The 24,366-nt window shown below is 44.2% G+C and overlaps 1 protein-coding gene across 1 annotated transcript in view; it reads right to left on the reverse strand.

Annotated features, from left to right (window-relative positions):
* Positions 1–1,431: 1,431 nt before the first annotated feature.
* The window catches only part of TMEM240 (transmembrane protein 240), a 75,203-nt gene continuing 52,268 nt past the window's right edge, over positions 1,432–24,366 (reverse strand). The window contains exon 4 of the mRNA XM_088458636.1: positions 1,432–2,263. Within this exon, the coding sequence (XP_088314762.1) occupies positions 2,115–2,263 (149 nt within the window). The 3' untranslated portion in view covers positions 1,432–2,114. The remainder of the gene's footprint in view (positions 2,264–24,366) is intronic.

A 24,366-nucleotide genomic window follows, 5' to 3' on the forward strand; every position in this document is an offset into this window, starting at 1 on the left:
CATGAAATCATGAGGAATATTGAAAACAAAGACATAAATTGTAAAATAATGTTCAGAATGGCAGAGAACGTTCATGCAATTCCTATGGAGTTCTGCCACATTCCCATGCAGTTCCACCACCACTTTCCATCATCATCATCATCATCTTCTAACCACTTCATGTCCAAACAGGAAACAAATGCAAGAAACAACACAAAACATCTGTCAAACAGAGTATTAAGATATAATAGTCACTGAATGGCTCTAAGCTTTCTGCTAGAGAAGCCCACAAGATTCAGTAACTGGTGCAGAAGCCAGGTCACTAACCATTGTTTCAGACATGAACAACTTTGGTGGCAGCCATAGCAGACGTTTTTAAAGATGCAGTCCCACACCTCGGATTATGTAGAAAATATGCAGTCACTTGAATACTTATTTAGAAACTACCAAATTTACAAAAGTGCCAGTTGCTAAAAACAGAATTTCAAGGAGAGTTCACAAAACTAAAATTTCAGTTTTGTGTGAAATATCATAAATAACACAGTATCCCAGACAATTACTTACCTGAGGTCTGAAATTCATGTGGTTTGGCGAGATCCTAACATTTTATGCATACCCGGCACTTGCTTGTACCAGGCTGGCAGGAGAACAGAGTGTCTCATGATGTCTACGGGACTCTCCATGCTGCTGCTTTCCAAGTCTTTTTTTTAAATGAGGTGGTATGCATAAATAAATTATAAGAGTACTCACTGATGCATGAATGCCAGACACTAGGTAAGTAATCTTCAAAGGATGGGTTTTACATATGATGTCCCAAAAACTGAATTTTCAGTTTTGGATGGAATATTCTTATAAATCAAAATTTTTTGAGTGACTTTTTTGTGTTCTGACAAATATATAAATATTTGAGAAGAGTTTTTCCACTATCAGTGCGAGTTTCTAAAAGTGGGTTCAATTTCATTTTGACCAAAATCAATATTTTGAGAATAAGATGTTTTTTAAGAAAAAAATATAGCCCAAAAAATTATATTATTAATAGAGGCTCTACAAAAATACCTATGACAAATTTCCAAAGATTCCAGAATGATAATAGGTCATTCATTTGTAAATTTGTCTCCATCATGAACACATTGAAGACCATTGTTTTTGTTGAAATTGCCACTTTTGTGCATTTGGAGCAAAGTATAACTACATTTTCTTTTTAGCACTGACATTGTTTTTTTTAAAACTATTATTTTTTTCATTCTGCAATTTGAGGATTATAGCTCACCCTCACATTAACAAAGACCACAGATAATTGATACTGTCAGACATTTTAACATTACTCACATAGAAATTACTTTTGCTAGTTTTTTTAAGTTTTTGTTTTTTTTAACATTGACATTTCTGCAACATAGAAAACTAGTTGATCATTTCACAACAAAGTATGTGTTCAGGGAGAAAATAGGTGTGTTCTGTAAAAAATACTACTTTTATTGTTTAACATAAGTGGAGCTGCACTTTTAAAAAGCTGCATTTGGTACTGCTCACAAGCAAACAGTAGGACAAGGTCTAATGGGAGGTTCAATGAAGACCATAGCATTTGTTGCAACAACGGCTGTGCTACGTTCCCGATTGGATGCTCCTTAATTTGGCACAAGAAGAGACATTCTTTCACCTACAGACCCATAAGCGACTGTAAGGACATTTTATGATTTTTCCAGAGTAGTGCCCATAACAAATCTTACAATAAATGACACTTAGCAATATATGACACTCAAATCCTCCACTCCTACGACAGTACAGACACACATAAAAGGTGGGGCAAGTCTTGAGGTTTCCACACCTTGCACTTTTGAAAGTATTAATGACACGTCTTTTAGAATTTCTGTTGTTTTTACATATTTACAGAAGTTCAACGCTAAAATCAGGTGCCCGAGACATGTACCAAGGTCCAAGGACTTGCACTCTATGTTGAGTCCTTCTCCTACCAGATAAGGGCAGAAGCAAAAGGTGTGAGGGAAATAAAACTGTTTTCCTACTGTCTTCCCGTTTCGGAAAATGAATTGACTGGTTTTTGCTGTTTCTTTTTCCTCAATAGGAAAGAAGAGTTCTATATCCTCTATGTGCAGAGGATACTATTTGTAGATGACCCCTCAGAGATGCCGCGGGCTTGGGTGTCCGTTATGGTAGAGCTTCTGCTTGATGTGAACCATGTTTCCGCTGGTATCATCATACTGCCGTGAATGACGTTTTCGAAAATCCCTTAAATTGCAAAATTTAGGAATCCAAGACCAAGAGTTGTCTGTGGAGAAACAAATTCAAGAAATGTAAATATGAAATGCTGGATTTTAAGGTGCATACACATGGTCAGATCTGTCAGACAAACGATGAACTACGAACGATTTGAACGATTTTACCAACGATTTCATGAACTACGAACTACAAATGATTTTTGCCTGTATTAAAATTAATGAAATCTGACAAATCTGACTGCAAACACATCAGATGTCAGATATCTTATCTGACAAACGGAAACTCGTATCGTTCATCGTTCATCTGACAAACATGTCAGATATGTCAGATGTTCCTTCAAATATGAACGATTGAACGATTTTTAAAATCGTTATTGTACAGATCTGAACCATAAGTTTCAGCACAGTGTTGCTGGGAAGAAAAGTCTACCAATGAATGATGTACACTCATAATCCTTTTATATAGTATATTAGCCTAGTTACATTAGTATAAGTAGAACATTCAAAATGTCTGCCCATTTCACACAATAATCCACAGTACACCAAAAAAATTTTGGACAAATAACTCCAACATAGTTGACTACAATTGTGAAAATGTATATGTTACAGGCAATACAGGTAATTTAAGCATTGTAATGTGTGCCCAGGAATTGTGCACAATGCTTGAAGCTTTTAGGTAAAATGGGAAATGATGAAGCTGGTACCTACTTTGCCTAGGCACCGTTATTCATTTCTTTATGTGAAGCTTAAATCATTGTTAGTGAACACAGTTAAGGGTTGAGGTTTAGGAGTTAGGGTTATTATTTATTACTATTAGGGAAGGTTTTGGAGCTGGATCTGGTTTTGCAAACCACCCTCAAGTGTTTTGGTTTTGGATCTCGATTTTTTAAATAAAAAATAGATGAAAAGTTTTAAAAACAGTTAAAATCATGTCATTTATGGAATCCAAAACCCGAAATTCGGATTTAAAATCTGAATTCCAAACCGCAAAAAGATCAGAACCAAGACCCGGATTTACCCGGATCTCCTCAGGAGATTAGAATCGCGACTCAGATTTACCCAGATTCATGAAATTCGGGTGGATTCGGATTTCTGGAGAGCCGAACCGCACATCTCTAATTACTATTATAATTAGAGATGTGCGGTTCGGTTTTACTCGAATTTACTCGGATATGTACAGATCTCTAAAACGCCATCATATTGGGTATGTGGCTGTCACGTGTTTTGGAAAGCCAATAAAATAAATCCGAACTAATCCAAACTTGCGATAATTTGAAGATAAGAACCGAATAAAACAGAACCCGCACATCTCTAATTATAATTTCATACTTTTGTGAGAAACACACTATTGCTTCTGCTGTGCTCTCTAATTGTACAGATTACTGTAGACACTTTGCTTAACAGTAAACAGACTGGAACTTTGAGAATGCTAGAGAGGGTGACTGAAAATTAATCGTTTCAAACTAGACATCTTTAGTGCCTATAATACATTTGCCATTGCTAGCAAGTCATAGGCAATGTAGGTAATCAGGAGGCCTAGACATTCTTTCAATGTTTGCTTGTCCATAACATATACAGATATTACAAAAAGTGTTAAAATCGATACTGTACAATTTGCTTAAATATGTTGTTATTCTGTCACAGACACAGGGGGTCATTCAGACCCGGTCGTTAGCGCCGATGCGCTCGGACGGGGTCGATGGCCCCCCACAGAGCATGCGCACGACGGCGACGGCGCCATCGTGCGCATGCGTGAGACCCGCTACGACCGACAGCGCCGGTCGTAGCAGGTCTCGATCCAAAGGGGGCGAGCTGTCGATGTTGATTGACAGCTCGCCCCATTTGGAAGGCGGGCCGGGGGGGTGGCAGCCCAAACGGAGGCCATGGGAACGCCTACCATTTGGGGGAGGCCCCACTGACATCACTAGTGATGTCAGTGGAGTGCTTCTGGCTCAGACAGAGCCAGAAGCTCTCCGGGGCTTACGACAAGGGAGACCCTACCCTAGGGTCTCGTCGTAAGCCCCGATGGTCGCGATGGTCTCTGACCATCACCGGAGTGGTCGTTAGAGCTGTGGGTGTTAACCCACAGCCTAATGACCGCAACAGAGGTGGGCGGTCAGGATGCAAGCGGCCGCCCAGTTTCTGAGCGACCGCTTGCATCCTCCGACCGCCTCTGAATGAGGCCCACAATGTGGAAGCAGCCATTTTGTGAGATAATCCAATACTCATGAGAACATCGCTTATCAATGCATGTGTTACTGGTGGCACCACTGGCATAAGAATTATGATGTACTCATTAAAATAACTGATAGCTGGGAATTAAAAAAAAAAGTAGATTGTATGTATATGACGTGTTCAATTGGGATCTTGTCACTATCCCGACAGTCGGGATGGCAGCACTTAGAATGCCGGCACCGGAATCCTGATACCTATCAGAATCCCGGGCCGGCATCCTGCAGTTAGGGGGAGGATTAGGTTTAGGCACTGGGGGGAGGCTAGCTTCAGGCACCGGGGAGGGAAGGTTAGGGTTAGAGGAGGGTTATGATACTGACCGACAAGTGCCAGTATCTTAACCCTATCGGGATGCAAGCATTGGGATTCTGAACGCCGGAGTCCCGAGCGCGGCATCCCATATCCAACTAGTCCAATTTAGCCAAGACTATACATTTTATTTCCACCCAAAATCTTTACCTCACAACAGTATATCGTTCAACATTTTTTTTTTCAATAATGTGGTCATATATTATCTACAGTGTCTGGCTGTCTATCTGCCTATCTATCTATCTATCTATCTGTCTGTCTGTCTGTCTGTCTGTCTGTCTGTCTGTCTGTCTATCTATCTATCTATCTATCAAGGCTTCTGGCCTTGCTGGGTCTGTGATAGTTTAAAATCATCACTTTGTTTATTTGATATTAGATACCCTGACAAGCAATCATAGTACTGTGAAAGCTGTCCCTTCTTAATCCCTTCAATTCATTATCTATTTATTATCTGTTTAACATAGCACTATGGTGCTGACGGCCCCTGCTGTTGCCAGCAATTCCTGTAGATGAAATTCCCAGAAAACAAGGTGAGAGGACATAATTCAAGCTATAGCCAGCTGGATCTATACCAAATTAATCATTACAGCATTTTTTCTAGGTCTTTGTCAAAGCATTTAAAGAATTGCCTGCCATACAGAAACATATTGGTAGTGTAGTTTTCAGCATTGAGTGACTCCTGACTTGCCCAGCTGTAAGGCCAGCTCAAACTTTGTGTGTGAAAACAAGTTTGTTATAAGTGCTTCCGCCTAGTGTGGACAGAAATGATGCATATATTTTCCCACATGCAGATGTACACACTTCAGACTGCCCATATCCATTTGCTTGGTTTCAAGCCATGCTCATTATCAGTGTTCACATGATGTAATAGCTATAAATTACTATATACTTGGTATACTAGATGAAAAAGATCCATCCGAAGACAGATGTAACAGTTACACCTGTCTCCAGATGGATATTCTGCATCTAATATATACACTGTAACTGTGCAGAATTCTGCATAGACCGAAATTCCACCGTCGCGTCCTTACTGAACTTTAGCTACGTGAGATAAAGTGATGATAGTAGTCTTGTTTTACTCATTGAGGCTCTCCCTGCAAATCACTCATACAAACCATTTAATGAACAATATGCCATCACCATGTAAAATTGTGTAGTTTGTATCAGGAACAATTAAAAGAGTCGTCCAATTATAGAAAAACACCAACAATCTTACCTGCCAAGTACATAATCATGGGAGATCGCTTCACTGTCCCACCTCCCATTAGCTGTAGTCACGCTATTTGGCTCTGTTGTTGAGGACCTGAATCATTTCAGTCCCAACATGCTGTAAGTCAGGAAACCCCCCCCTCTTATTTGCAGTTTATTGAATTTAAGGTGAAGGTTTCCTTAATATAGCCCTGGTAAGAATCTGATGATACTGCTGGCTCAAGGACTATGGGCCTGATTCAGCAAGGATCGCAGTTGCTAATACGCACAAAATCGTCCGATTGTTGCATTCTGCGCATGCGTATGCATCGCAGTGTGTGTGCGAGAACCGACCACTGCGATCTGGACTTGCAATTGTGGGAGGTGACGGGTGCGGTAGGCGAAACGCAGACGTTTCCAGTGCGTTGCCACGCTGTTGCAGGGGCGTGCATAAATTAGCCAGTGCGATGCCCTACGCAGCCTGAGGACTCATAGAGTCAGCTGAAGTTAGCAATTTCTGAGTAAGGTCTGTCCTTTTGCAAGTGTGCTTGAGGCTGCGATGGTACTCGATTGTACCAATGTTTTCGCAGTCTTGCTGAACATTACGGATGTGTGTAAGGTAAAGTGGGCCTCCTTATGTAGTGCTGCAACAGTGATCGCAATGGATTAGCATACTATCTCAGTTGGACTGTGTGCGTAATCGCAGCTGCGCGATCCTTGCTGAATCAGGCCCTATGACCACAATTTATAGTATACCCCTTTTACACCAAAATACTGGGTCCTGACCTGGGATTTGGAACATGGGTCTTGATTCAGACCAGTCCGCTAGGATGCATTCGCACACAGCCATCAGTAGCCAAAGTATGCAAATTCCGCAATCGCTAGCAAGACATTAGAACACCCACTACGTCTTGCCGTGTGATCGCGGTATGTATTTAGATGCCCACCAGCCTGACACAAGATGTCTAAATTTCCTTAGTAACATACGTCATCTCCAGGAAGTGTATTAAACAATCGGTAACATCGGCTGACATCGGACCCATAGGCAGCACTTGTGGCTGACCCTACCAGGAGCACTGCGAGTGCTGCTGTAATTCAGCCATGTGACATGTACGCTGACAATGCGTCTTAATTATGCATGCCACTGAAATGGCATTCCAACACACAGACACGCCTGCATTCGCACCTCCACACCCTCGTAACCATCGACCACTCCCTGTCACCACCCACAAACGGCACGTCCTGTCACTCATGCTTGCGGTGCATCTGTGTACATGATGTGATCGCCTCGCGATCGCATGGACTGGTTCGCGCACGTGTACTGCGTCTTGTATGCATGTGCAAATTGCAAACATTGGCAAGCTATGTGCGAACGCAGCCTAGCAAACGGGTCTGAATCAGGCCCATGGTTACAACCCATGACAACCTTGGGACAGACCCTGTTTACATTGCGGCTTCGAACCAAGTTATTACCGGGTTGGGACGTTTAGACTGCACACGGATGCAGTGTTAAGTTTTCTGCCTGTGCTTGGAGATGACATCATGCAACGGCTATTCCTATGCTGTTAAGGAGACCCGGTTCAAATGATCTGGGTCTCCCGTTTACCGGGCCCAACCCTGTTAGACTGCCGGGTCACTGTACCTTTGTTATTTTTCAGGGACCCTTTTACACTGAGCCACGATCCGCGTTGACAAGACAATTACCCTGGTTATTTGTCCAGTGTAAAAGGGGTATAAGTTTAAAGCACTACCCCAGAGACCAAGATGAGGATCCTTATCACACTTGGGAGCTCATTCAGAGCCCCTCACAAGCGCTGTGCGCTCGCAAGCGGCCCAATGTTTGCGCATGCGCCTACTTGAGCCCCGCTGAGCGACTGAAGTTCATTCGCTACGGGGCTCGCAACAAGACGAGGCGTCTGTCAATGGTGAGTGACAGTTTGCCCCATTTTATGGGCGGGTAGGGGGGTGGCTGGACAAACGCAGGCGTTCCCTTAGGAACGCCTTGTGTTTGTAGGGCGGACTAACTGGCATCACTACTAAAGTCAGTAGTGGACTTCCTGCTCTATTAGAGCAGGGAGTTCACTCGGCTTTGCGGCAGCCGAGTCCCTACTGGCCGATGGTCACGATTATCGCGATGGTCTCCTGGCCGCTCGCACAAGCTGTGGGTGGTCTCCCACAGCTTTGTGAGCGGCCAGTCAAAAAATAACAAACTCCCACAGACCCAGCGAGCGCCCAGCAGCTGCGAGTGGGTCTGAATCAGGTCCATGGAACATAAACAATTGCAATCAGTCATCATCCCAGGATAAGGGTGTAAGATTGTCCAAGACACTCACACAACTGACAAAGAATGAGTTTAAAATCAATTTTTTAAAGGCACTTTATTTGTTTGAAAATAGTACAAACCATGGGGCCCATTTATCAATAATCACATATTCACTGCGATCTGGGCGCGATATTAGTGTCCATTATTACATTGCAGTATGTGATGCACATGCCAGGACATGGGCTCTGAAAGGAGTCTGTCCCTGAGATGTGCTCTGGGTGAAGTAACCGCATCAGTGGTCTCTTCACTCCTCAATTTGGACTCCGGAGCATATGAGGTCTACTAACCGCGCATGTGTGGCGGCCACTGCTGGGGATGGTTACTCAGATGACTGGTGTTCACGCTGAGTGATCCGATGCTGCGTCTGTGGACACAGGGCTCGATTCAGACCCACTCGCTAGATGCGTTCGCACGCACTCAGCGTATGCAAATCTGGCCAACCCACAGCAAGACAGGCGATCACACAGCAAGGCATTAGCACGCCCACTATGCCTTGGCGTGCGATCGCTTTGTGTATGCAGACGCCCACCAGCCTGTCTTAAGAAGCCCACTAGCGCATGTCATCTCCAGGAAGTGTATGCAACCATCGGTACATCGGGTACCGTCGGATGCGATCGCAGCGCTTGAGGCAGACCATACCCTACTGCGAGCACTTCAGTGTGAAATACAACCAGGTAATATGTACTATGACGCTACCTGTTAATTATGCACACCTTTGAAACGGCGTTGAGATGCTCAGGCACGCCTGCGTTCGCACCTCCACTCCCCCGTTATTAATGGCCAGCCCCAGTCACCACCCACAAACGGCTTCTCCTGTCACTCACTCTGCTGGGCTGTCTATGCACAGCGAGCGAACGGTTCCCGATCTCTCACACTGGTTCGCGCACACGCACTGCGATGCGTATGAATGCGCACAATGTGAAAATCGGCCACAGCCCTCAGTTCTGCAATGCTGGATGTAGGCGTTTTCTTACACCTGCGGCATTAGCATATTATTGCCCAGACGCTGCGTACAATGTTGCAGTGCAGTGCAGTAGTGTCCATCTTTGAAGCAGGGGCCTAGACACAAAAGCAAAGCACAAATAGACAAACTGTCTTCTCCCTCTGATGTCAGAATACAAAACACAGGATCCTGGCCAAGTAGTGACATTCCTACATCAGAACTACGGTAGGTATCTGCATTCTGTCTCTTATAGGCTCTCATTCTGCCTTTTATAATGCTTCCATTCTGTCTCTTTGGAGCTTCAAAGATATCTCTTTAACGATCTGAATGTTTCAGACCAACAATTTACTTCCATAGTAATAAGAATAAATGTCTTTCTCCTAAGTTTAAAGTGATTTTAAAGCAATTATCCTTATCTCAGACCTAAGGGGAGAAAGAATAATGGAGATTCCTTCTTGGAAATTTCAGAGGTTAATGACCTTAACATATAAGCTGCTGTTTCTTGACCTTGATACCTTTGCTAAGAGAAAAACTGGAGGTAAATTAAAGTAGCTTAACCCTTTATCGTCCAAATGGGCATAATGTCATGTCAGATAACACAGCTGGCTTCTATGGATGAGAATAATCTTTAATTATGCTAAGTTAATAATGTCCCCTGAATGGTTCCTGGAGATGAAATAACAATCGGCCACATAACACACTTACATATACAACATATAAACACACTATATAAACACACACTCACATACATATGCCCATACCATGTACATTTCTTATAAGGTCACACACTGCACAGGGTATATATACTCAGTGGTCACTAACTCTCTAATACTGGGTATGATTCCCCGTTTGTCCCCAGAACTGCCTGAATTCTTTGTGACGTGAATTCAATAAGGTTCTGGAACCATTCTCAGTTTCTGCAGATTTGTTGGCTGTACATTCCTGGTGCTCTATTGGATTCAGATCCGGTGGCCATAGGAATATACTGAAGTCACTACGGAACCAGCTTGAAATTATATGTACTTGTGACATAGTGCATTATTTTGCTTGGACATTAGTTGATGAGTAGACTGTGGCCATACAGGGATAAACTACATGGTCAGCAACAATACTAAACTGTGGCATTTAAATAATGTTCAATTGGTATTAAGAGGCCTAATATGTGTCAAGAAAAATCCCCACACCATCACCATTAGCCTGAATTATTCACACTGGTCAGGAGGATGTATGGATTCATGTTGTTTATGCCAATTCTAACCCTACCATCTGCATGATGCAGCAGAAATTGAGATTCGTCAGACAACTTTTCCCTGTTCTTAGTTGATGAAGTGGAAACCCATGTAGTTCATCTACTGCAAGGCTCAATGCGCTGTGCACTCAGAGATGCTTTCCTATATACCACTGTTGTAACGCATTATTATTTGAGTTATTGTCTCTTCTGATCTTTTTCATTATCAAGGTGATTTGCCTACAGGACTGCTGCTCACTGGGGGTGGGGGGAGATCTATCAAACCTTCTGAAGAGGAAAAGTGGAGATGTTGTCCATAGCACCTAATCATCTTCTAGCTGTCACTCAGCAAAGTCTATAAAGTGACAGTTATTAGCTGATTTGTTGCTATGGGCAACTGCCGCACTCTTTCTCTTTAGAAGGTTTGCGGGTTGGGCATGATATGCCGGTGCATGAGATGCCGGTGGTTGAAATACAGATGCCAGAATCCTGATCGTGCAGAATCCCGACAGGGTCCGGTAAGTACCCTAACCCTCCCCCTCTCCCCCCTAACCCTCCTTTGGTGGTATCTCACCCCCCCCCCCTCCCGCCCGTGGCCTAACCTCACCCACCCGTAGCCTAACCCTAAACCTTCCCGAGGGGTGCCTAACCCTAACTCACCCAGGGAAATTCCTAAACCTTACCCCCCATCCCTGGGCTAAGTGTAATACTTACTGCATCCTTACATTTGGGATGCCTGACGTCGGGATGCCAGATATCGATGTCCTGATGTGTTCGGCATGGCAGCATTGGCATATCAACGTCCAGGATCCCGTCCGCTGGCATCTTAAACATATCCATTTCCCAACCTCGGTTCTCAAGGCACACTACTGGTCCAGGTTTTAAGGATAGCTATACTTGAGCACAGGTGATTTAATTAGTACCTCAGTTATTTTGATTTAGCTATCTTTGCTCAAGCATTGATATCCTCAAAACCTGGACTGTTATTGTGCCTTGAAACCGAGGTTGGGAAATACTGCTCTAGAGACTGTTGCATGTAAAAGTCCAAGAAGATCAGCAGTTTATGAGATATTTAAACAACCCTTTCTGGCACCAAAAATCAGTCTGTGGCCACTTTGATCATATTTGTACCCCATTCTGTTGTTTGATTTGAACAACAACTGATTTATTATTATTATTATTATTATTATTATTTATTTCAGCAATGCTTTTATGAATTGGGTTGCTGATTAGATATTTGCATCAATTAGCAGATGTACCCAATATAATATACTGTATAGAAGAATGCCTAAAGGGCTGGAAGTAGCGTAAATATGAGGAAATACCATTCGGCCCCTTGCGTGCTCGCTTCGCTCGCCAGGCTGCGGGCACGGTGGCTTGCTTCGCTCGCCACATGGATATATTCCCCCTCCATGCCCACTTCGATGGTAGGGAATGACATTGGACTCTGGCTGATCATATCTGAAGATATGTAAGTACCGTAAAGATCAGCCAGTGTCCAATGTCATTCCCTACCATCCAAGTGGGCATGGAGGGGGAATATATCCATGTGGCGAGCGAAGCGAGCAACCGTGCCCTCATTGTGGAGAGCGAAGCAAGCCCGCAAGGGGCCGAATGGTATATCCTCATGTTTATGCTACTTACGTATCTTCACTGACTAGTGAAGATACATAAGTAGCTTAACCACTGGCTCCAGCAGGGGGCCACAAAGATGAGGAAGTACCCTGAAAAATGCAGTGTAACAATAAACCTGTCCAGTATTTGTGAGCTACATGCAAAAGCAGACAGTATTTACCCTGCATGCAAACTAATAAAATAAATGTATTTGCACCCCTTGCAGTGCAACATGGTTTGTTAAAGTTACACAATTATCTGTTTGTTTTGCTTTGCTTCAAACTCAGGCTGAGCCCTTAAAGCTGGGTACACACCAGTGGCGGCTAGAGGGGTGGGGCTGCAGCGTAGTCCAATTTTCAAATAGGGGAGCCACACCATCTGCCCGTGAGTTCCATAGGGGAGCCACACCAACTGCCAGTGAGTCCCAACTGCCAGTGAGTCCCGGCCTGTCGGAGCAGTGACAGGAGTGTGCATATGGGACCTACAGGTCACGCATGCACACAAGAGCCCCGACGTCCGGCGGAAGGAGCCGGACAGGGGCGGAGGTACCCAAAAGGATCCCTCTTCGCAACCCGGACCTTCTTCCCATAGGAAAGGAGCTGGTTGTGTTTTCAGAGTAGGAACATTCGCCATCTGAAGATGGCGAATGCTCCCGCAGTCAAACTCCGAAAATATTATATTTTCGGAGCTTGATGAATACTGTCCCCATACTAGTGTATGGGGACAGTGGGCCATTCCGCGAGAGGAAGGTAAGTAGGAGATATATGTGTTATCTCCTGCTTTACCTTCCTGATGAATGGCTCGATAACTTAATGTTCGCAATTGCAGGTCAAAATGTGCATTCTCCTGCTTTTGTGAAAATTAAGTGATGATGAATAGGCCCCAAAGTGTTAAAAAGACTTATAGTCTGGATACAGACACTATGGGAGCTCACGGGTCAAGCCACGAAGTCTAGAAGTGAGTGCCGCATTGACTTGTCTTTAATATATTGCTGTTGGAGGTGGGACCCTTCCGTGTGCAGGCAGCCCTTACAGATATTCACCAAATACCTGAGCGCTGATCACATTGCTGTTTACAATGATAAAACAGCACAGATGATGTAATGGTTAGCATTACTGCCTCACAGCACTGAGGTCGTGGGTTCAATACTAACTATGGCCCTACCTGTGTGGAGTTTGTATATTCTCCCTGTGCTTGCGTGGGTTTCCGCCCAGTGCTCCGGTTTCCTCCCATATTCCAAAAATATACTGGTATGTTAATTGGCCCACAACAAAAATGAACGGTAGTGTGTAAATGTGGTAGGGAATATAGGGCCTGATTCAGACCCACTCGCGAGTGGCTGTCCGCTCGCAAGTGGGTCGATGGTCTGCACTGAGCATGCGCACGACGGAGGGAGCTCCGTCGTGCGCATGCGCCAGACACGACGAGCGAAGGACTTTCCTTCGCTCGTTGTGTCCGATCAAAGGGGGCGTGCTGTCAATGTTGATTGACAGCACGCCCCCTTTGGTGGGCGTGCCTCCCTGACGGGGGCGTTCCCACGGGAACGCCTCCCGTCAGAAGCCGGCCCACTGACATCACTAGTGATGTCAGTGGGAGTGATTTTGGCTCTGATAGAGCCAAAATCACTCCGGAGCTTGCGGTTGAAAACCTCAACCGCAGGCTCCAGCTCGCAATTTCGATGGTCGCGATGGTCACGACCATCGCGGCCATCAAAATGCACGCTCATATAGCCTGTGGGTGGTGACCCACAGCTATACGAGCGTCCAGGAGGACGCTCCATGAAAATGGAGCCCGGCCCTCATGCAGAGCGTGCGCTCTGCTCAGAGCGTACGGCTCTGAATGAGGGCCATAGAGTGTAAGCTCCACTGGGGCAGGGACTGATGTGAATGGCCAGATATCTCTGTAAAGCGCTGCAGAATATGTGTGCGCTATATAAATAACTGGTAATAAATCAATAAATATTTTATTTTGCTGTGTTGGTAACATGAAATAACCCTATATTTATAACATAGAAGATTGAAAAATATAATGACAGTATTCCTTTAATGTTCCACTAAATGAAGTGATGAGCATTCATCTAGATGACATCCATTCACCAATCTCACATCTATCTATGTGACATCTATCTGTTCCCATTGCTCTCAGTGGAGAAATGACATAGTTCCCTATAATCAGGATAACAATGTGGAAACTCTCTCGAATATATATAGGAGCAGCATTGCATAGAAGACATGAAAACTCATTTACTAACTACAGAATATATGGGCACTTAGAAGTGCACCTGTTTGGCTGCTGTATACATAAGTATGTGCACACACTATTCTGCACGTTTGGCCTCCGTAAAAACGCTATGTGTGATATTTTACTGTGTGGTAAACCTGATGGAAATGCCAATAGTAGAAACTGTTCCTCCGTCACTTCAATGTCCAGGCCTAGTATATACTTGGCAATATTTATTTTAATTGATACATGAGGTAACTGTGGGGATAGACCAGGTTATTAACCCCCGTCGTGCAGCATAATACTATGAGGGCACCAAAACCTCAATTGCTTCTACTCACATCCCATAGAGGAGCATATAAAAATGATCATGTTTTTCCTACCGTAATAAGCAGAAATGTGCAGATCCACACAATGTACATGGGGCCTGATTCAGAGCCGCTCGTAAGCGGCCGCTCGTTCGCTCCGAGCGTTGTTTGCCCAACTGCGCATGCGTACGGATCGTAATACGCATGCGCAAACCAGTCAGTGCGCCCGAAAATCGTTTGTTCGCTAAATAGCGAATGCCTGCTATTTTGAGTAACTTCTGTTAACTCAAAATTCATGTGCTCGCAATATAGCGAATGCCTGCTATTTTGAGTGACAGAATGAGGCGTATGTGGGTGGTAACAGGGGAAGGTGCTTGAAAACGGGGAGTGGAGATCCGAACGCAGGCGTGCTTAAAGGTCAAAACGGGCGTTGTAAGGGTGTGCCTAATTAATACAGCAGCGTCATTGACCACGTCACTGGGTTATTTTATAGCCAGAACTGCTCGCAAAATTGTGGTAGCAAAAACCAACCACAAGAATAGCGAGCAGTTCATACCCTGGTCGATGTACTCGATCAATCTAATAAATAGCGGACATGACGTAGGATGCGAGCGGCTAGGGGGCGTTTTTAACAAAATTACGTTCGCATGTTTTGATCGCTCGTTCAGACCTAGAGGCCTGAACAGACCGCAAAGAGCGAACGGTTCATTTGAATAGCCACCCCTATTTTCTGGACGAGCGAGCGCTAATTGCATCTGGCTCTGAATCAGGCCCATGGTTCTAACAGAATCACATGGCTTATTGAATTTGCCCCCAAATCTTCCTTTTAAATGTTGTTACAGTACAAGGTGCACAACAGTGTCCTACCCACATTCAGCAAGGAATGCCAAGATCAGCTGCCACGGTCACATGCTAACCCATACACTTCCCAAATAAATGGATTATGCATTCATGCAAAATAAGTGCACAAATCACACAATCTCATTTGCTCTGTGGGTCTGTAATTTTAAAACTTCAAGACCATTATAAACGACCATTTACTAAAACTACTCAGAGGTGCAAATCAGCAGGATAATAATAACAGCAAATTAGCTTTCATTGTCTATCTTGCACTATGCAGATAAGTGAATTTGGTTGCTGCAGATTTAGGGCCTGATTCACTACGGATTGCTATTCTGCTTATAGCCACGCAACGCAGTTGCTAATATCAGTAGTGACATATAAATGTTTGCATTCACACTGCGATCGCAGTCTAACATTAGGACGCCCACTTCCCCTTACTCACATCCGTATACTTTGGCAACATAGCAAAATAATCGGCAACATCTAGTAACATCGGACCCATACGCACAGTTAAGGCAGGTCAGACCTCACTCAGGAATTGCTTACTTCTGCGCACGCTGTGAGGCCTCAGGCTTCATATGGTATTGCGGTGGATAATTTATGCACGCCCCTGCAACACCGTTGATACGCATTGCAATTGCCCAACCCCCCCCCGTCACCACCCACAAACAGCACTTCCTGTCAATCGCTCTGCCACGGGTCTGCGACTCCTCTGTGATGGATTTCCCGATGTCAGTGGCTAGTTCGTGCATGCGCTGTACACAATTGGCCGATTGCAGCATTCCTTGCTGAATCAGGCCCTTAGTGCTCCTTTCAGCCGTGGTTGGAACTTACCCTCATATTCATAATTGCAAATAATCCAGTGTATCTGTGAATAGGTCAGGTGCCTGCAACATGTACGAATGACAACTAGTGATCTGCAATTCGGTTTTGACTCTGATCTTCCCGCCAAGTTCGGATCTCTGAGCGAGGCAAAACTTCATCTTTCACAGACATTTCGGCACAGATGTCCGAGAAAGATGATGTTTTGTCTGTATAAGATTATGGTTTGCCTCATTCTGCCTCATTCTAAGATTCGGACTCGGCTGGAGGATCTGAGCCAAAACCGAACCACTCACCTCTAATGACAACTGCTTATCCAGCATGTTCTAAAATGACGTCAGTACAGGCATCCAGCCTGTGTATTTTATATTCCTCTCATTTTAAATGTCTGCCCACTTACTCCTAATCTTCTTAACACGCATCATTGTTGGTTTGCAACTTAATATAGTGCTGTGAATCCTGGCTCGATCATCCCCCTTTCTTCACCCCTTTTCTCTGCTAATCATCCCTTGAAGTCCCATTTGCAAGTTTTCCATTGAAATATATTTCAATAATAAATGAAAAGTGACATAGAAACAGAAAAGCCAGAGGCTGTATGTCTTCTCTGGTGATTTTTCTGTGTTTCATTGGTTGGCATATGTCTAAGTAATCAGCTGCTATGTTGCCACAGTCTTCAACCTAGAGGAAACTGCAACAAAATATCATGTAATTAATTTTGGACTAAGGCAATTAATTACAGCCATCTGGCTGATCACATGTATCTTTTAGCCTATTGGCAGATTATTCTGTCTACAGTAACTGGAATCAGTACACAATTATCAAAGTGAACTACTCCATGCTACAAGAACTGAAGGTTTTACTTGTCATTGTGTTGGGTATTGTGTAAATCACACATCTTGTCCAATGTGCCACTCCCATGGTTCCTTGTGTGACTAGATAATGTCAGTAGACCATATTTATTTAATGACAGCATGGGAGAATAAGCATGGTGTCCTTGCTGTGTGGGCCTGAGCAATGTGACTGGCAGTCTGGTTTGAGAGTTCTCGTTAGTGTGGCTGGCAAAAGTCTGTAAAATGGGGCCATCGACTGCATAATCAGGATTATACAATATAGTACAGGTGTATTGGTGCATCGCTACTGGCGCCTGTACAGGTGCTGCGCAAAAGTGATTTGCATTATCGCACTGTTGGTAGCAGGGCTATGATAATGAGACTATTATCATTAGGCCCCGCCAACTGAATAAGATAATCTCAACCAAATACAGCAAAGTTGTGGCAGTATGATGCACAATGCAACATCATGGCCTGCTGCCTGTGACACAAAGTGTATCATCACAACCTGCACTTCACCTCTTGGACCTCCGTTCTGAGAACATGATGGATGATTGCTACACTACCTGGTCATAAGTATGTGGTCAACCCTTCTGATTATTATGTATGGCCCTATCAGTCACACCCACTAATAACATATCAGTTATGTGCAGTGAGGTCAATAGCTGGGAGATGGGTCTGAGTGCTGGGAGCCTGTCTCACCCCCTACTCACTGTAACTCTCCCCCCACTACACTAAGCTCCAGTGTCCATTAATTCTCCTACCTGCATCACTGTGTCTTCTCTTGCTTCTACTGACTGAGCTCCGATCTCTAAACACTGCAGTGCACTTCCTGGTCACATGACACATCCAAGGTGTCCATCAGTGCTTAAAGCACACCCCCCATACTTAGAGGCATGCCTCTATTAGCTCTCTTACTGTGCAGCTTACTGTCCATGGTGTGGCCCCGTCCCATGGCTCTGCAAGCAGTGTCTGACTATACAGAAACGTGGCTGAGCTGTTGCTTCAAGCTTCAAGCAGTCCCAGGGAGCTCCACAAAGCTGATGAGTGTTAACTATAAAAATGATTACAATAAACAAAGAAGATGTTTATTAGTTATTCTACTAATTTTTATATCAAATTCCAGGAGTATGACAGGGGAGGCTTCCCTGACTGCATGTCCCTGCTGCATATAGCTTTGCATAGTCAAACATTAGCAATGCAATTGGTTGAACTGAAGAGTTCAGTGACTTTCAGTGTGGCACTGTCTGGGGATGCCATCTTTCCAACAAGTCAATTTGTCAAATTTCTGCCCTGCTAAGGCTGCCCCAGTCAACTGTAAGTGCTGTTATTGTGAAGTGGAAATTTCTGGAAGCAACAACAGCTCAGTGTGAAGATGTAGGCCACACAAGCTCTAAGAAAAGGGACCGCCTAGTGCTCCTCATGAGTCCTAAACTACCTTTGGAAGCACAATCAGCACAAGAACTGTTCATTGGGAGCTTCATGAAATGGAGTTCCATGGCCGAGCAGCCACGCACAAGACTCAATCACTGGTATGTCTGGAGTGGTATAAAGCGCACTCCTGTTTCCGGAGCAGGAATGCATTCTCTGGAGCAACAGATCAAGTTTCATCATCTGGAAAGGTGAAGGACTCAACTGGTTTGGCAGACACTAAGAAAACGCTAGCTATCTGAATAAATACTGCCAACTGTAAATGTTGGTGGGGGAGGTATAGTGTTCAAGTCTTGCAAAAAGAATAATATAAGGTATCCCACCGTAGCGCCTGCTCAAAAATAAATAATCAACTGATACTTAGCTTATATGTATCAAAGATGTCTTTAGACCTCTTGTCTCCAAATAGTGGTGAGGTATAGCCAATATATACCGTAACATGCAAAAAAAAGAAGGAAGAGAAATCTAGTGCAGATGGTCTAACAATAAGTTCATTATGATTTGAATAGACCTTGTTCCAAAGTTGCTAATGCCATGTGAATAAAAATGCTTATATGAAGAGCACTTAATATATAAGGCACATTTATTTTAAGCACAAATTAAGAAACAACATAGGCACATACAATACAATACACTAAAGGAGCTCTAGATGAATAATGAACATCCTTTAAAAATAAAACAAATACATCATGATCACAGGTGAAGTTGGCCTCCTACCAGAATCCAGGTAAACAGATGCATGTAATAACTGGGAAGATGTATTCAACCTGGGTTCAGCCTCAGCTATCAGTCCTCATCTATCCCACACTGGCTCTGGGTGGATCCTGTGGCCCCGCTCTGCTTAAAATAAATGTGCCTTATATATTATAAGGCACATTATATTTTTTTTTGCATGTTACGGTATATATTGGCTATACCTCACCACTATTTGGAGACAAGAGGTCTAAAGACATCTTTGATACATATAAGCTAAGCATCAGTTGATTATTTTTGAGCAGGCGCTACGGTGGGATACCTTATTTTATTATTTTTGCAAGTTTTACCATTGGAGGAGTTAGATACCTCCTTCTTAGGACATCTTACCTAAGCAGCCAGCTTGGCGCGAATATTTAACACCATCATATTTTAGTGTTCAAGTCTGTTTTTTTTGTTTGACATGGACCCTTTAGTTCCAGTAAAAGGAAATTTTAATACTCAACATACAATGACATTCTAGAGAATTGTGTGTTTACAACTTTGTGGCAACAAATTGAGAAGGCCCTTTCCTGTTTCTGCATGATAGTACCTTTGTGCACAAAGCGAGTTCCATAAAAAATAGTACACAGGTGTTATGAATAAACTGTCCTAGAGTAGCACTCTTTGCCAGTCTCTCCCCTTACTCATGATGTCATGGAAGGGGGCTGGGCCGCTGGCAGAAACAGTGTGTAGCGCTGCCCCACCTTTCGGATGGCTCTATACACTGCATGCATGGAGCATCAGAGAAGCAGCACTGAAGCTGCACGCCTGGTCACGGGGGTCTAGTCAGATGCAGGTGCTGCAGGGCAGTGACAGTGCCGCCCCCAGGGCCCTGTGCCCTAATTGACTTCACCGCTCACTCACAATTACCTTCGGTCCTGTGAATGATACCATATATTAGGGGAGCATTAGTAATTACACAACACACTTTGTTTATGATCAGACTGTGATGAGTACAATCATTGTGTGCTGAAAATCCAAGGGTGTTTGACAACATATACTGTATTAGTCTGCCCAGTCTGTTGCCTCCTCTTAATCTCACCCATCATTAGACTATATTATGGGGATGGGGCCAGTGCTGTTATCCTTCATAGATTGTCATTAAGCCTTCCACATTAGGCCTCCAAAAAACACGCCTGTGAACGGATACGTTGTGAGGTGAGGGCTTGCTCCTGCTATAGCTGGCAGTAGTCTTCACTAGTAGAGGAGCTTAGATAAAGAGGCAGAGGGCCTGATTCAGCAAGGAAAGCACGGATGCAGACGCACGCACCACCGCTGCGAGAATATGCTAATGAATGCATACACACGGCAATCGCAGCAGAATAAGCAGACGCCCAGCACTACATAATACCACCCACTTCCCTTTACTTGTGTCCTCTATACCTGGCAATACAGTGGAAACATCGGTAACATTGAGAACCATCGGACCCATAAGCACAATAGTGGTTGACCTGACCCTCCCGCAGACATAGCGAGACTTCCTGTGTGCAACTAAACTTCAGGCTGCGTCCCCAGCCGCAAAGGCTTAATTATGCATGCCCCTGAAACGCCGTCCAAACGCACAGGCATGTCTGCGTTTGCCCAACCACTCCCCCGTCACCACCCACAAATGGCACTTCCTGACAGTCACTTGTCCCTGGGGCTGCGGACTCCCTGCGTACGCATTCTCCAATGCCCTGGCCGGTTTGCACACGTATACTGCGATGCATACGCAGAGCGAAACCATCGACCGATTGCGTGCGTCTGCATCCATGTGTTCCTTGCTGAATCAGGCCCAGAAGCCTTTAATTATGCAAAAATGACAAGACAAAAACAGAAGAATATTTGGTTGTAGGAATAACCATTAGTAGGAGAAGGAAATTAAATTTACACTTTACAAGTCACTTGCAGGGGTAAAACACAAGGTTTCTGGGTAACTGGAATCCCCCCTGCATTTGCCCATGACTCATAAGGCCTTACCTTGTGTACTATACAGACCAAGAAAGGACTTTAATAAAATTGAAAGGAAAATTAAATATGGGCTACAAAAAACGTGCAGGATCCACAAAACAAAACTTATCAGGACAGATGTGAACTGGTACGGCTAAGAATTAAGAGATCCACTTTGATATTGGACTGAAAAGTAAAACAAACAAGAACTTTATACAGGGCGATAGATACGAACAGAATAAACACCAAAACAATCATATACAGTACAAACAGAGGTACATTTAGGTACTTCTCTGCCATCAATTTCTTTGTTTCTATAACACTGATGTGTTCAGTAGGAGCCCTAAGCCAGATGGAATATAAGAAGATATACTGTACACTAGATGTAAAAAAACATTCAGTTCAAAACACTTTTTAAAAAAATACAAAAAATTTAAATGTTTCCCAGAGCTGTCACTTACTGCTGGCAGATGGATTTCAAGGAGCCAAAAGTGTAACAGGCCAAAAACTATCAATGTTGGATATGTCCTCTGGCAGCCTTGCTGTGTTTTTGATGTATTCTACCTATTAAATTATTCACTGCTAAAGATACCTACTGCATATTGCTACTTAAATGTTACCCTTTATCACAGCAACAGTGCCAATCCCCTGATGTATTTACTCTTCCAACTGGAATGCTTATCCGTGTCATATAAATCTTTTCACTATATATTAAGTTGTCTTTATGTTACCGAAAAATATGTATTTGGTTGCTTCCATAGAAAATTAAGCTTTTTGCTTTCTATGAACTAAGGGCCTGATTCAGAGCCGTTCGCTATTTGCGGTCGTTCGTTCAAAAACAAGGGGTGGCTATTCAAATGATCAGTTCGCAAATTGCAGTCTGTTCACACCTCTAAGTCTGAATGAGCGAGCAAAACATACGCTCGTTTATTTGTTAAAAACGCCCCCTGGCCGCACGCACCATACGTCATGTCCGCTATTTATTAGATTAATCGAGTACATCGACCAGCGTATGAACTGCTCGCTATTCTTGTGGTTGGTTTTTGCTACCACAATCTTGCGAGCAATTCTGGCTATAAAATAACCCAGTGACGTGGTCAATGACGCTGCTGTATTAATTATGCACACCCATAAAACGCCCGTTTTGACCTTTAAGCACGCCTGCGTTCGGATCTCCACTCCCCATTTTCAAGCACCTTCCCCTGTTACCACCCACATACGCCTCATTCTGTCACTCAAAATAGCAGGCATTCGCTATATTGCGAGCACATGAATTTCGGCCGCACTGACTGGTTCGCGCATGCGTATAACGATCCGTACGCATGCGCAGATGTGCGAACATCGCTCGGAACGAGCGTACTGCCGCTAGCGAGTGGCTCTGAATGAGGGCCTAAAGCTACATTTAGATTTGACCATGCCTTTATGTCACTCGCAGACAGAGACTTCACATCCAGCCAGTGACTAATGTAAAGACTAAAGAATTGAATTCTGTTAGCTGAACATGAACTTGAACCTAGGTCTGTACCTATAACATGTGCAGACTCACTATAAACCTACTCAGGATTCTTACAATTTTTGGGGCTATTGAGGCTTATGAGCTTATTGCCATACTGTGGATCTCATTCAGAGCCACTCGCAAAATGCGAGCGCTCACTCTGAATGATGGCGGCCGCATCTCTAAAAAGAGCCGGCCTCATGGCCACTTGCTAAGCTGTGGGTGACCACCCACAGCTTTAGCAAGCAGCCAGGTTGATGGTCGCGATGGTCAAGACCATCGCGACCATCGGGGGTTGCGACGAGACCCTTGTGGTAGGGTCTCATCTGCCGCAAGCCCCAGAGAGCTTCCGGCTCTAATAGAACTGGAAGCTCTCCCACTGACATCACTGGTGATGTCAGTGGGGCCGCCCATAAATGGCAGGTGTTCGTTTGGGAACGCCTCCGTTTGTGAAACCACCCCCCTGTCACGCCTAAAAACTGGGCCGAGCTTTTGATCACCATTGACAGCCGCCCCTTTGGTTGTGAGCCCCGGAGCGAGAGAATTTCTCTCTCGCTCCGGGGATTACGCACATGCAGTGCGGCCGCTGCGCGTGAGCAGAGCCCAACATCGACCAGCTTGCGAGTGCTCAAGCGCTTGCGAGCGGGTCTGAATGAGACCCTGTCTGTTTTCGTCATACTGCATTTGTAAAAATCCTCCTATATATGCAGTATTGTGCCTAATTTTTTTGTAATGCATCTGATTATAAAATTGCAGTATGAATCTACAGGTCAACATGCGGGTGTACAAATGTTTGCATAGGACGAGCAGGGCGGATTGACGTATTCTTAGCGCAATATGGGCCCCTGTACAACACAGCATGCTAAAGCAACACATTTGCAGAATATTATCTTTAACCACTTAACTGGCTAATATTTTTACCAAAAACCGCTCAGAAATTGTCGTTTATTTTTTAAGATTGAATAAGGTCCAGAACATCTATTTAAAACTTATCCAACACGATTTTATTAAAATTTTAATTTTTTTTGGAAACACAATACTTTACATTACCCTGGTGGCTCTTATCTCTGCAGCCGCCGGGTATTCACTATGGGGGACAGTGGTGCTTTTACATTAGGGATGGCCATCGGTGGGGTGCCTATCGATGGTTACCATCAATGGGCCCATGGGTGATTACCATCGATGGGACAAAAACTATCTATGGTGAACCATTGATTGTATACACCCCCTCAATGACCACCATTGCTGGAGGCACGCAGGGCAGCGGGCCAATCAAAAATGGGGGTGGGGCTTAGCGACCGCAGGGAGCTGCAGCTAAGTTCCGTCCTGTCAAGGGGAAAAAAACATTGGCTCCCACTCATCCATCGATGGTGGAGAACCTTTGGTTCTCTGCCATTGATGGCAAAACTAGTTAACATCAAATGGCCCCATCGATGATTTAAAAACATCAATGTCGATGGCCATCCCTACTCCCTAGGGATGGACATCAGAAGCCCACCATCAAATGATGACTGGGCTTCCACCATCAAAACTTTTGATGCGATGGTAAGTACCATTGCATCAAAAGTATTTGATGGGAAAAAAAAAATTATAATTTTAATGGTGCATGCTCAAAAGACCCTGCTTACATATGCATATGAGGGCTATGAGCTTGCAAGCGGGTCGATGGTGGCCCAGTGCGCATGCAGGCAATCTGTCGCTCC

The sequence above is a fragment of the Taudactylus pleione genome, unplaced genomic scaffold (assembly GCF_031769625.1).
Source record: "Taudactylus pleione unplaced genomic scaffold, aTauple2 ptg000845l, whole genome shotgun sequence".
Taxonomy (NCBI): domain Eukaryota; kingdom Metazoa; phylum Chordata; class Amphibia; order Anura; family Myobatrachidae; genus Taudactylus; species Taudactylus pleione.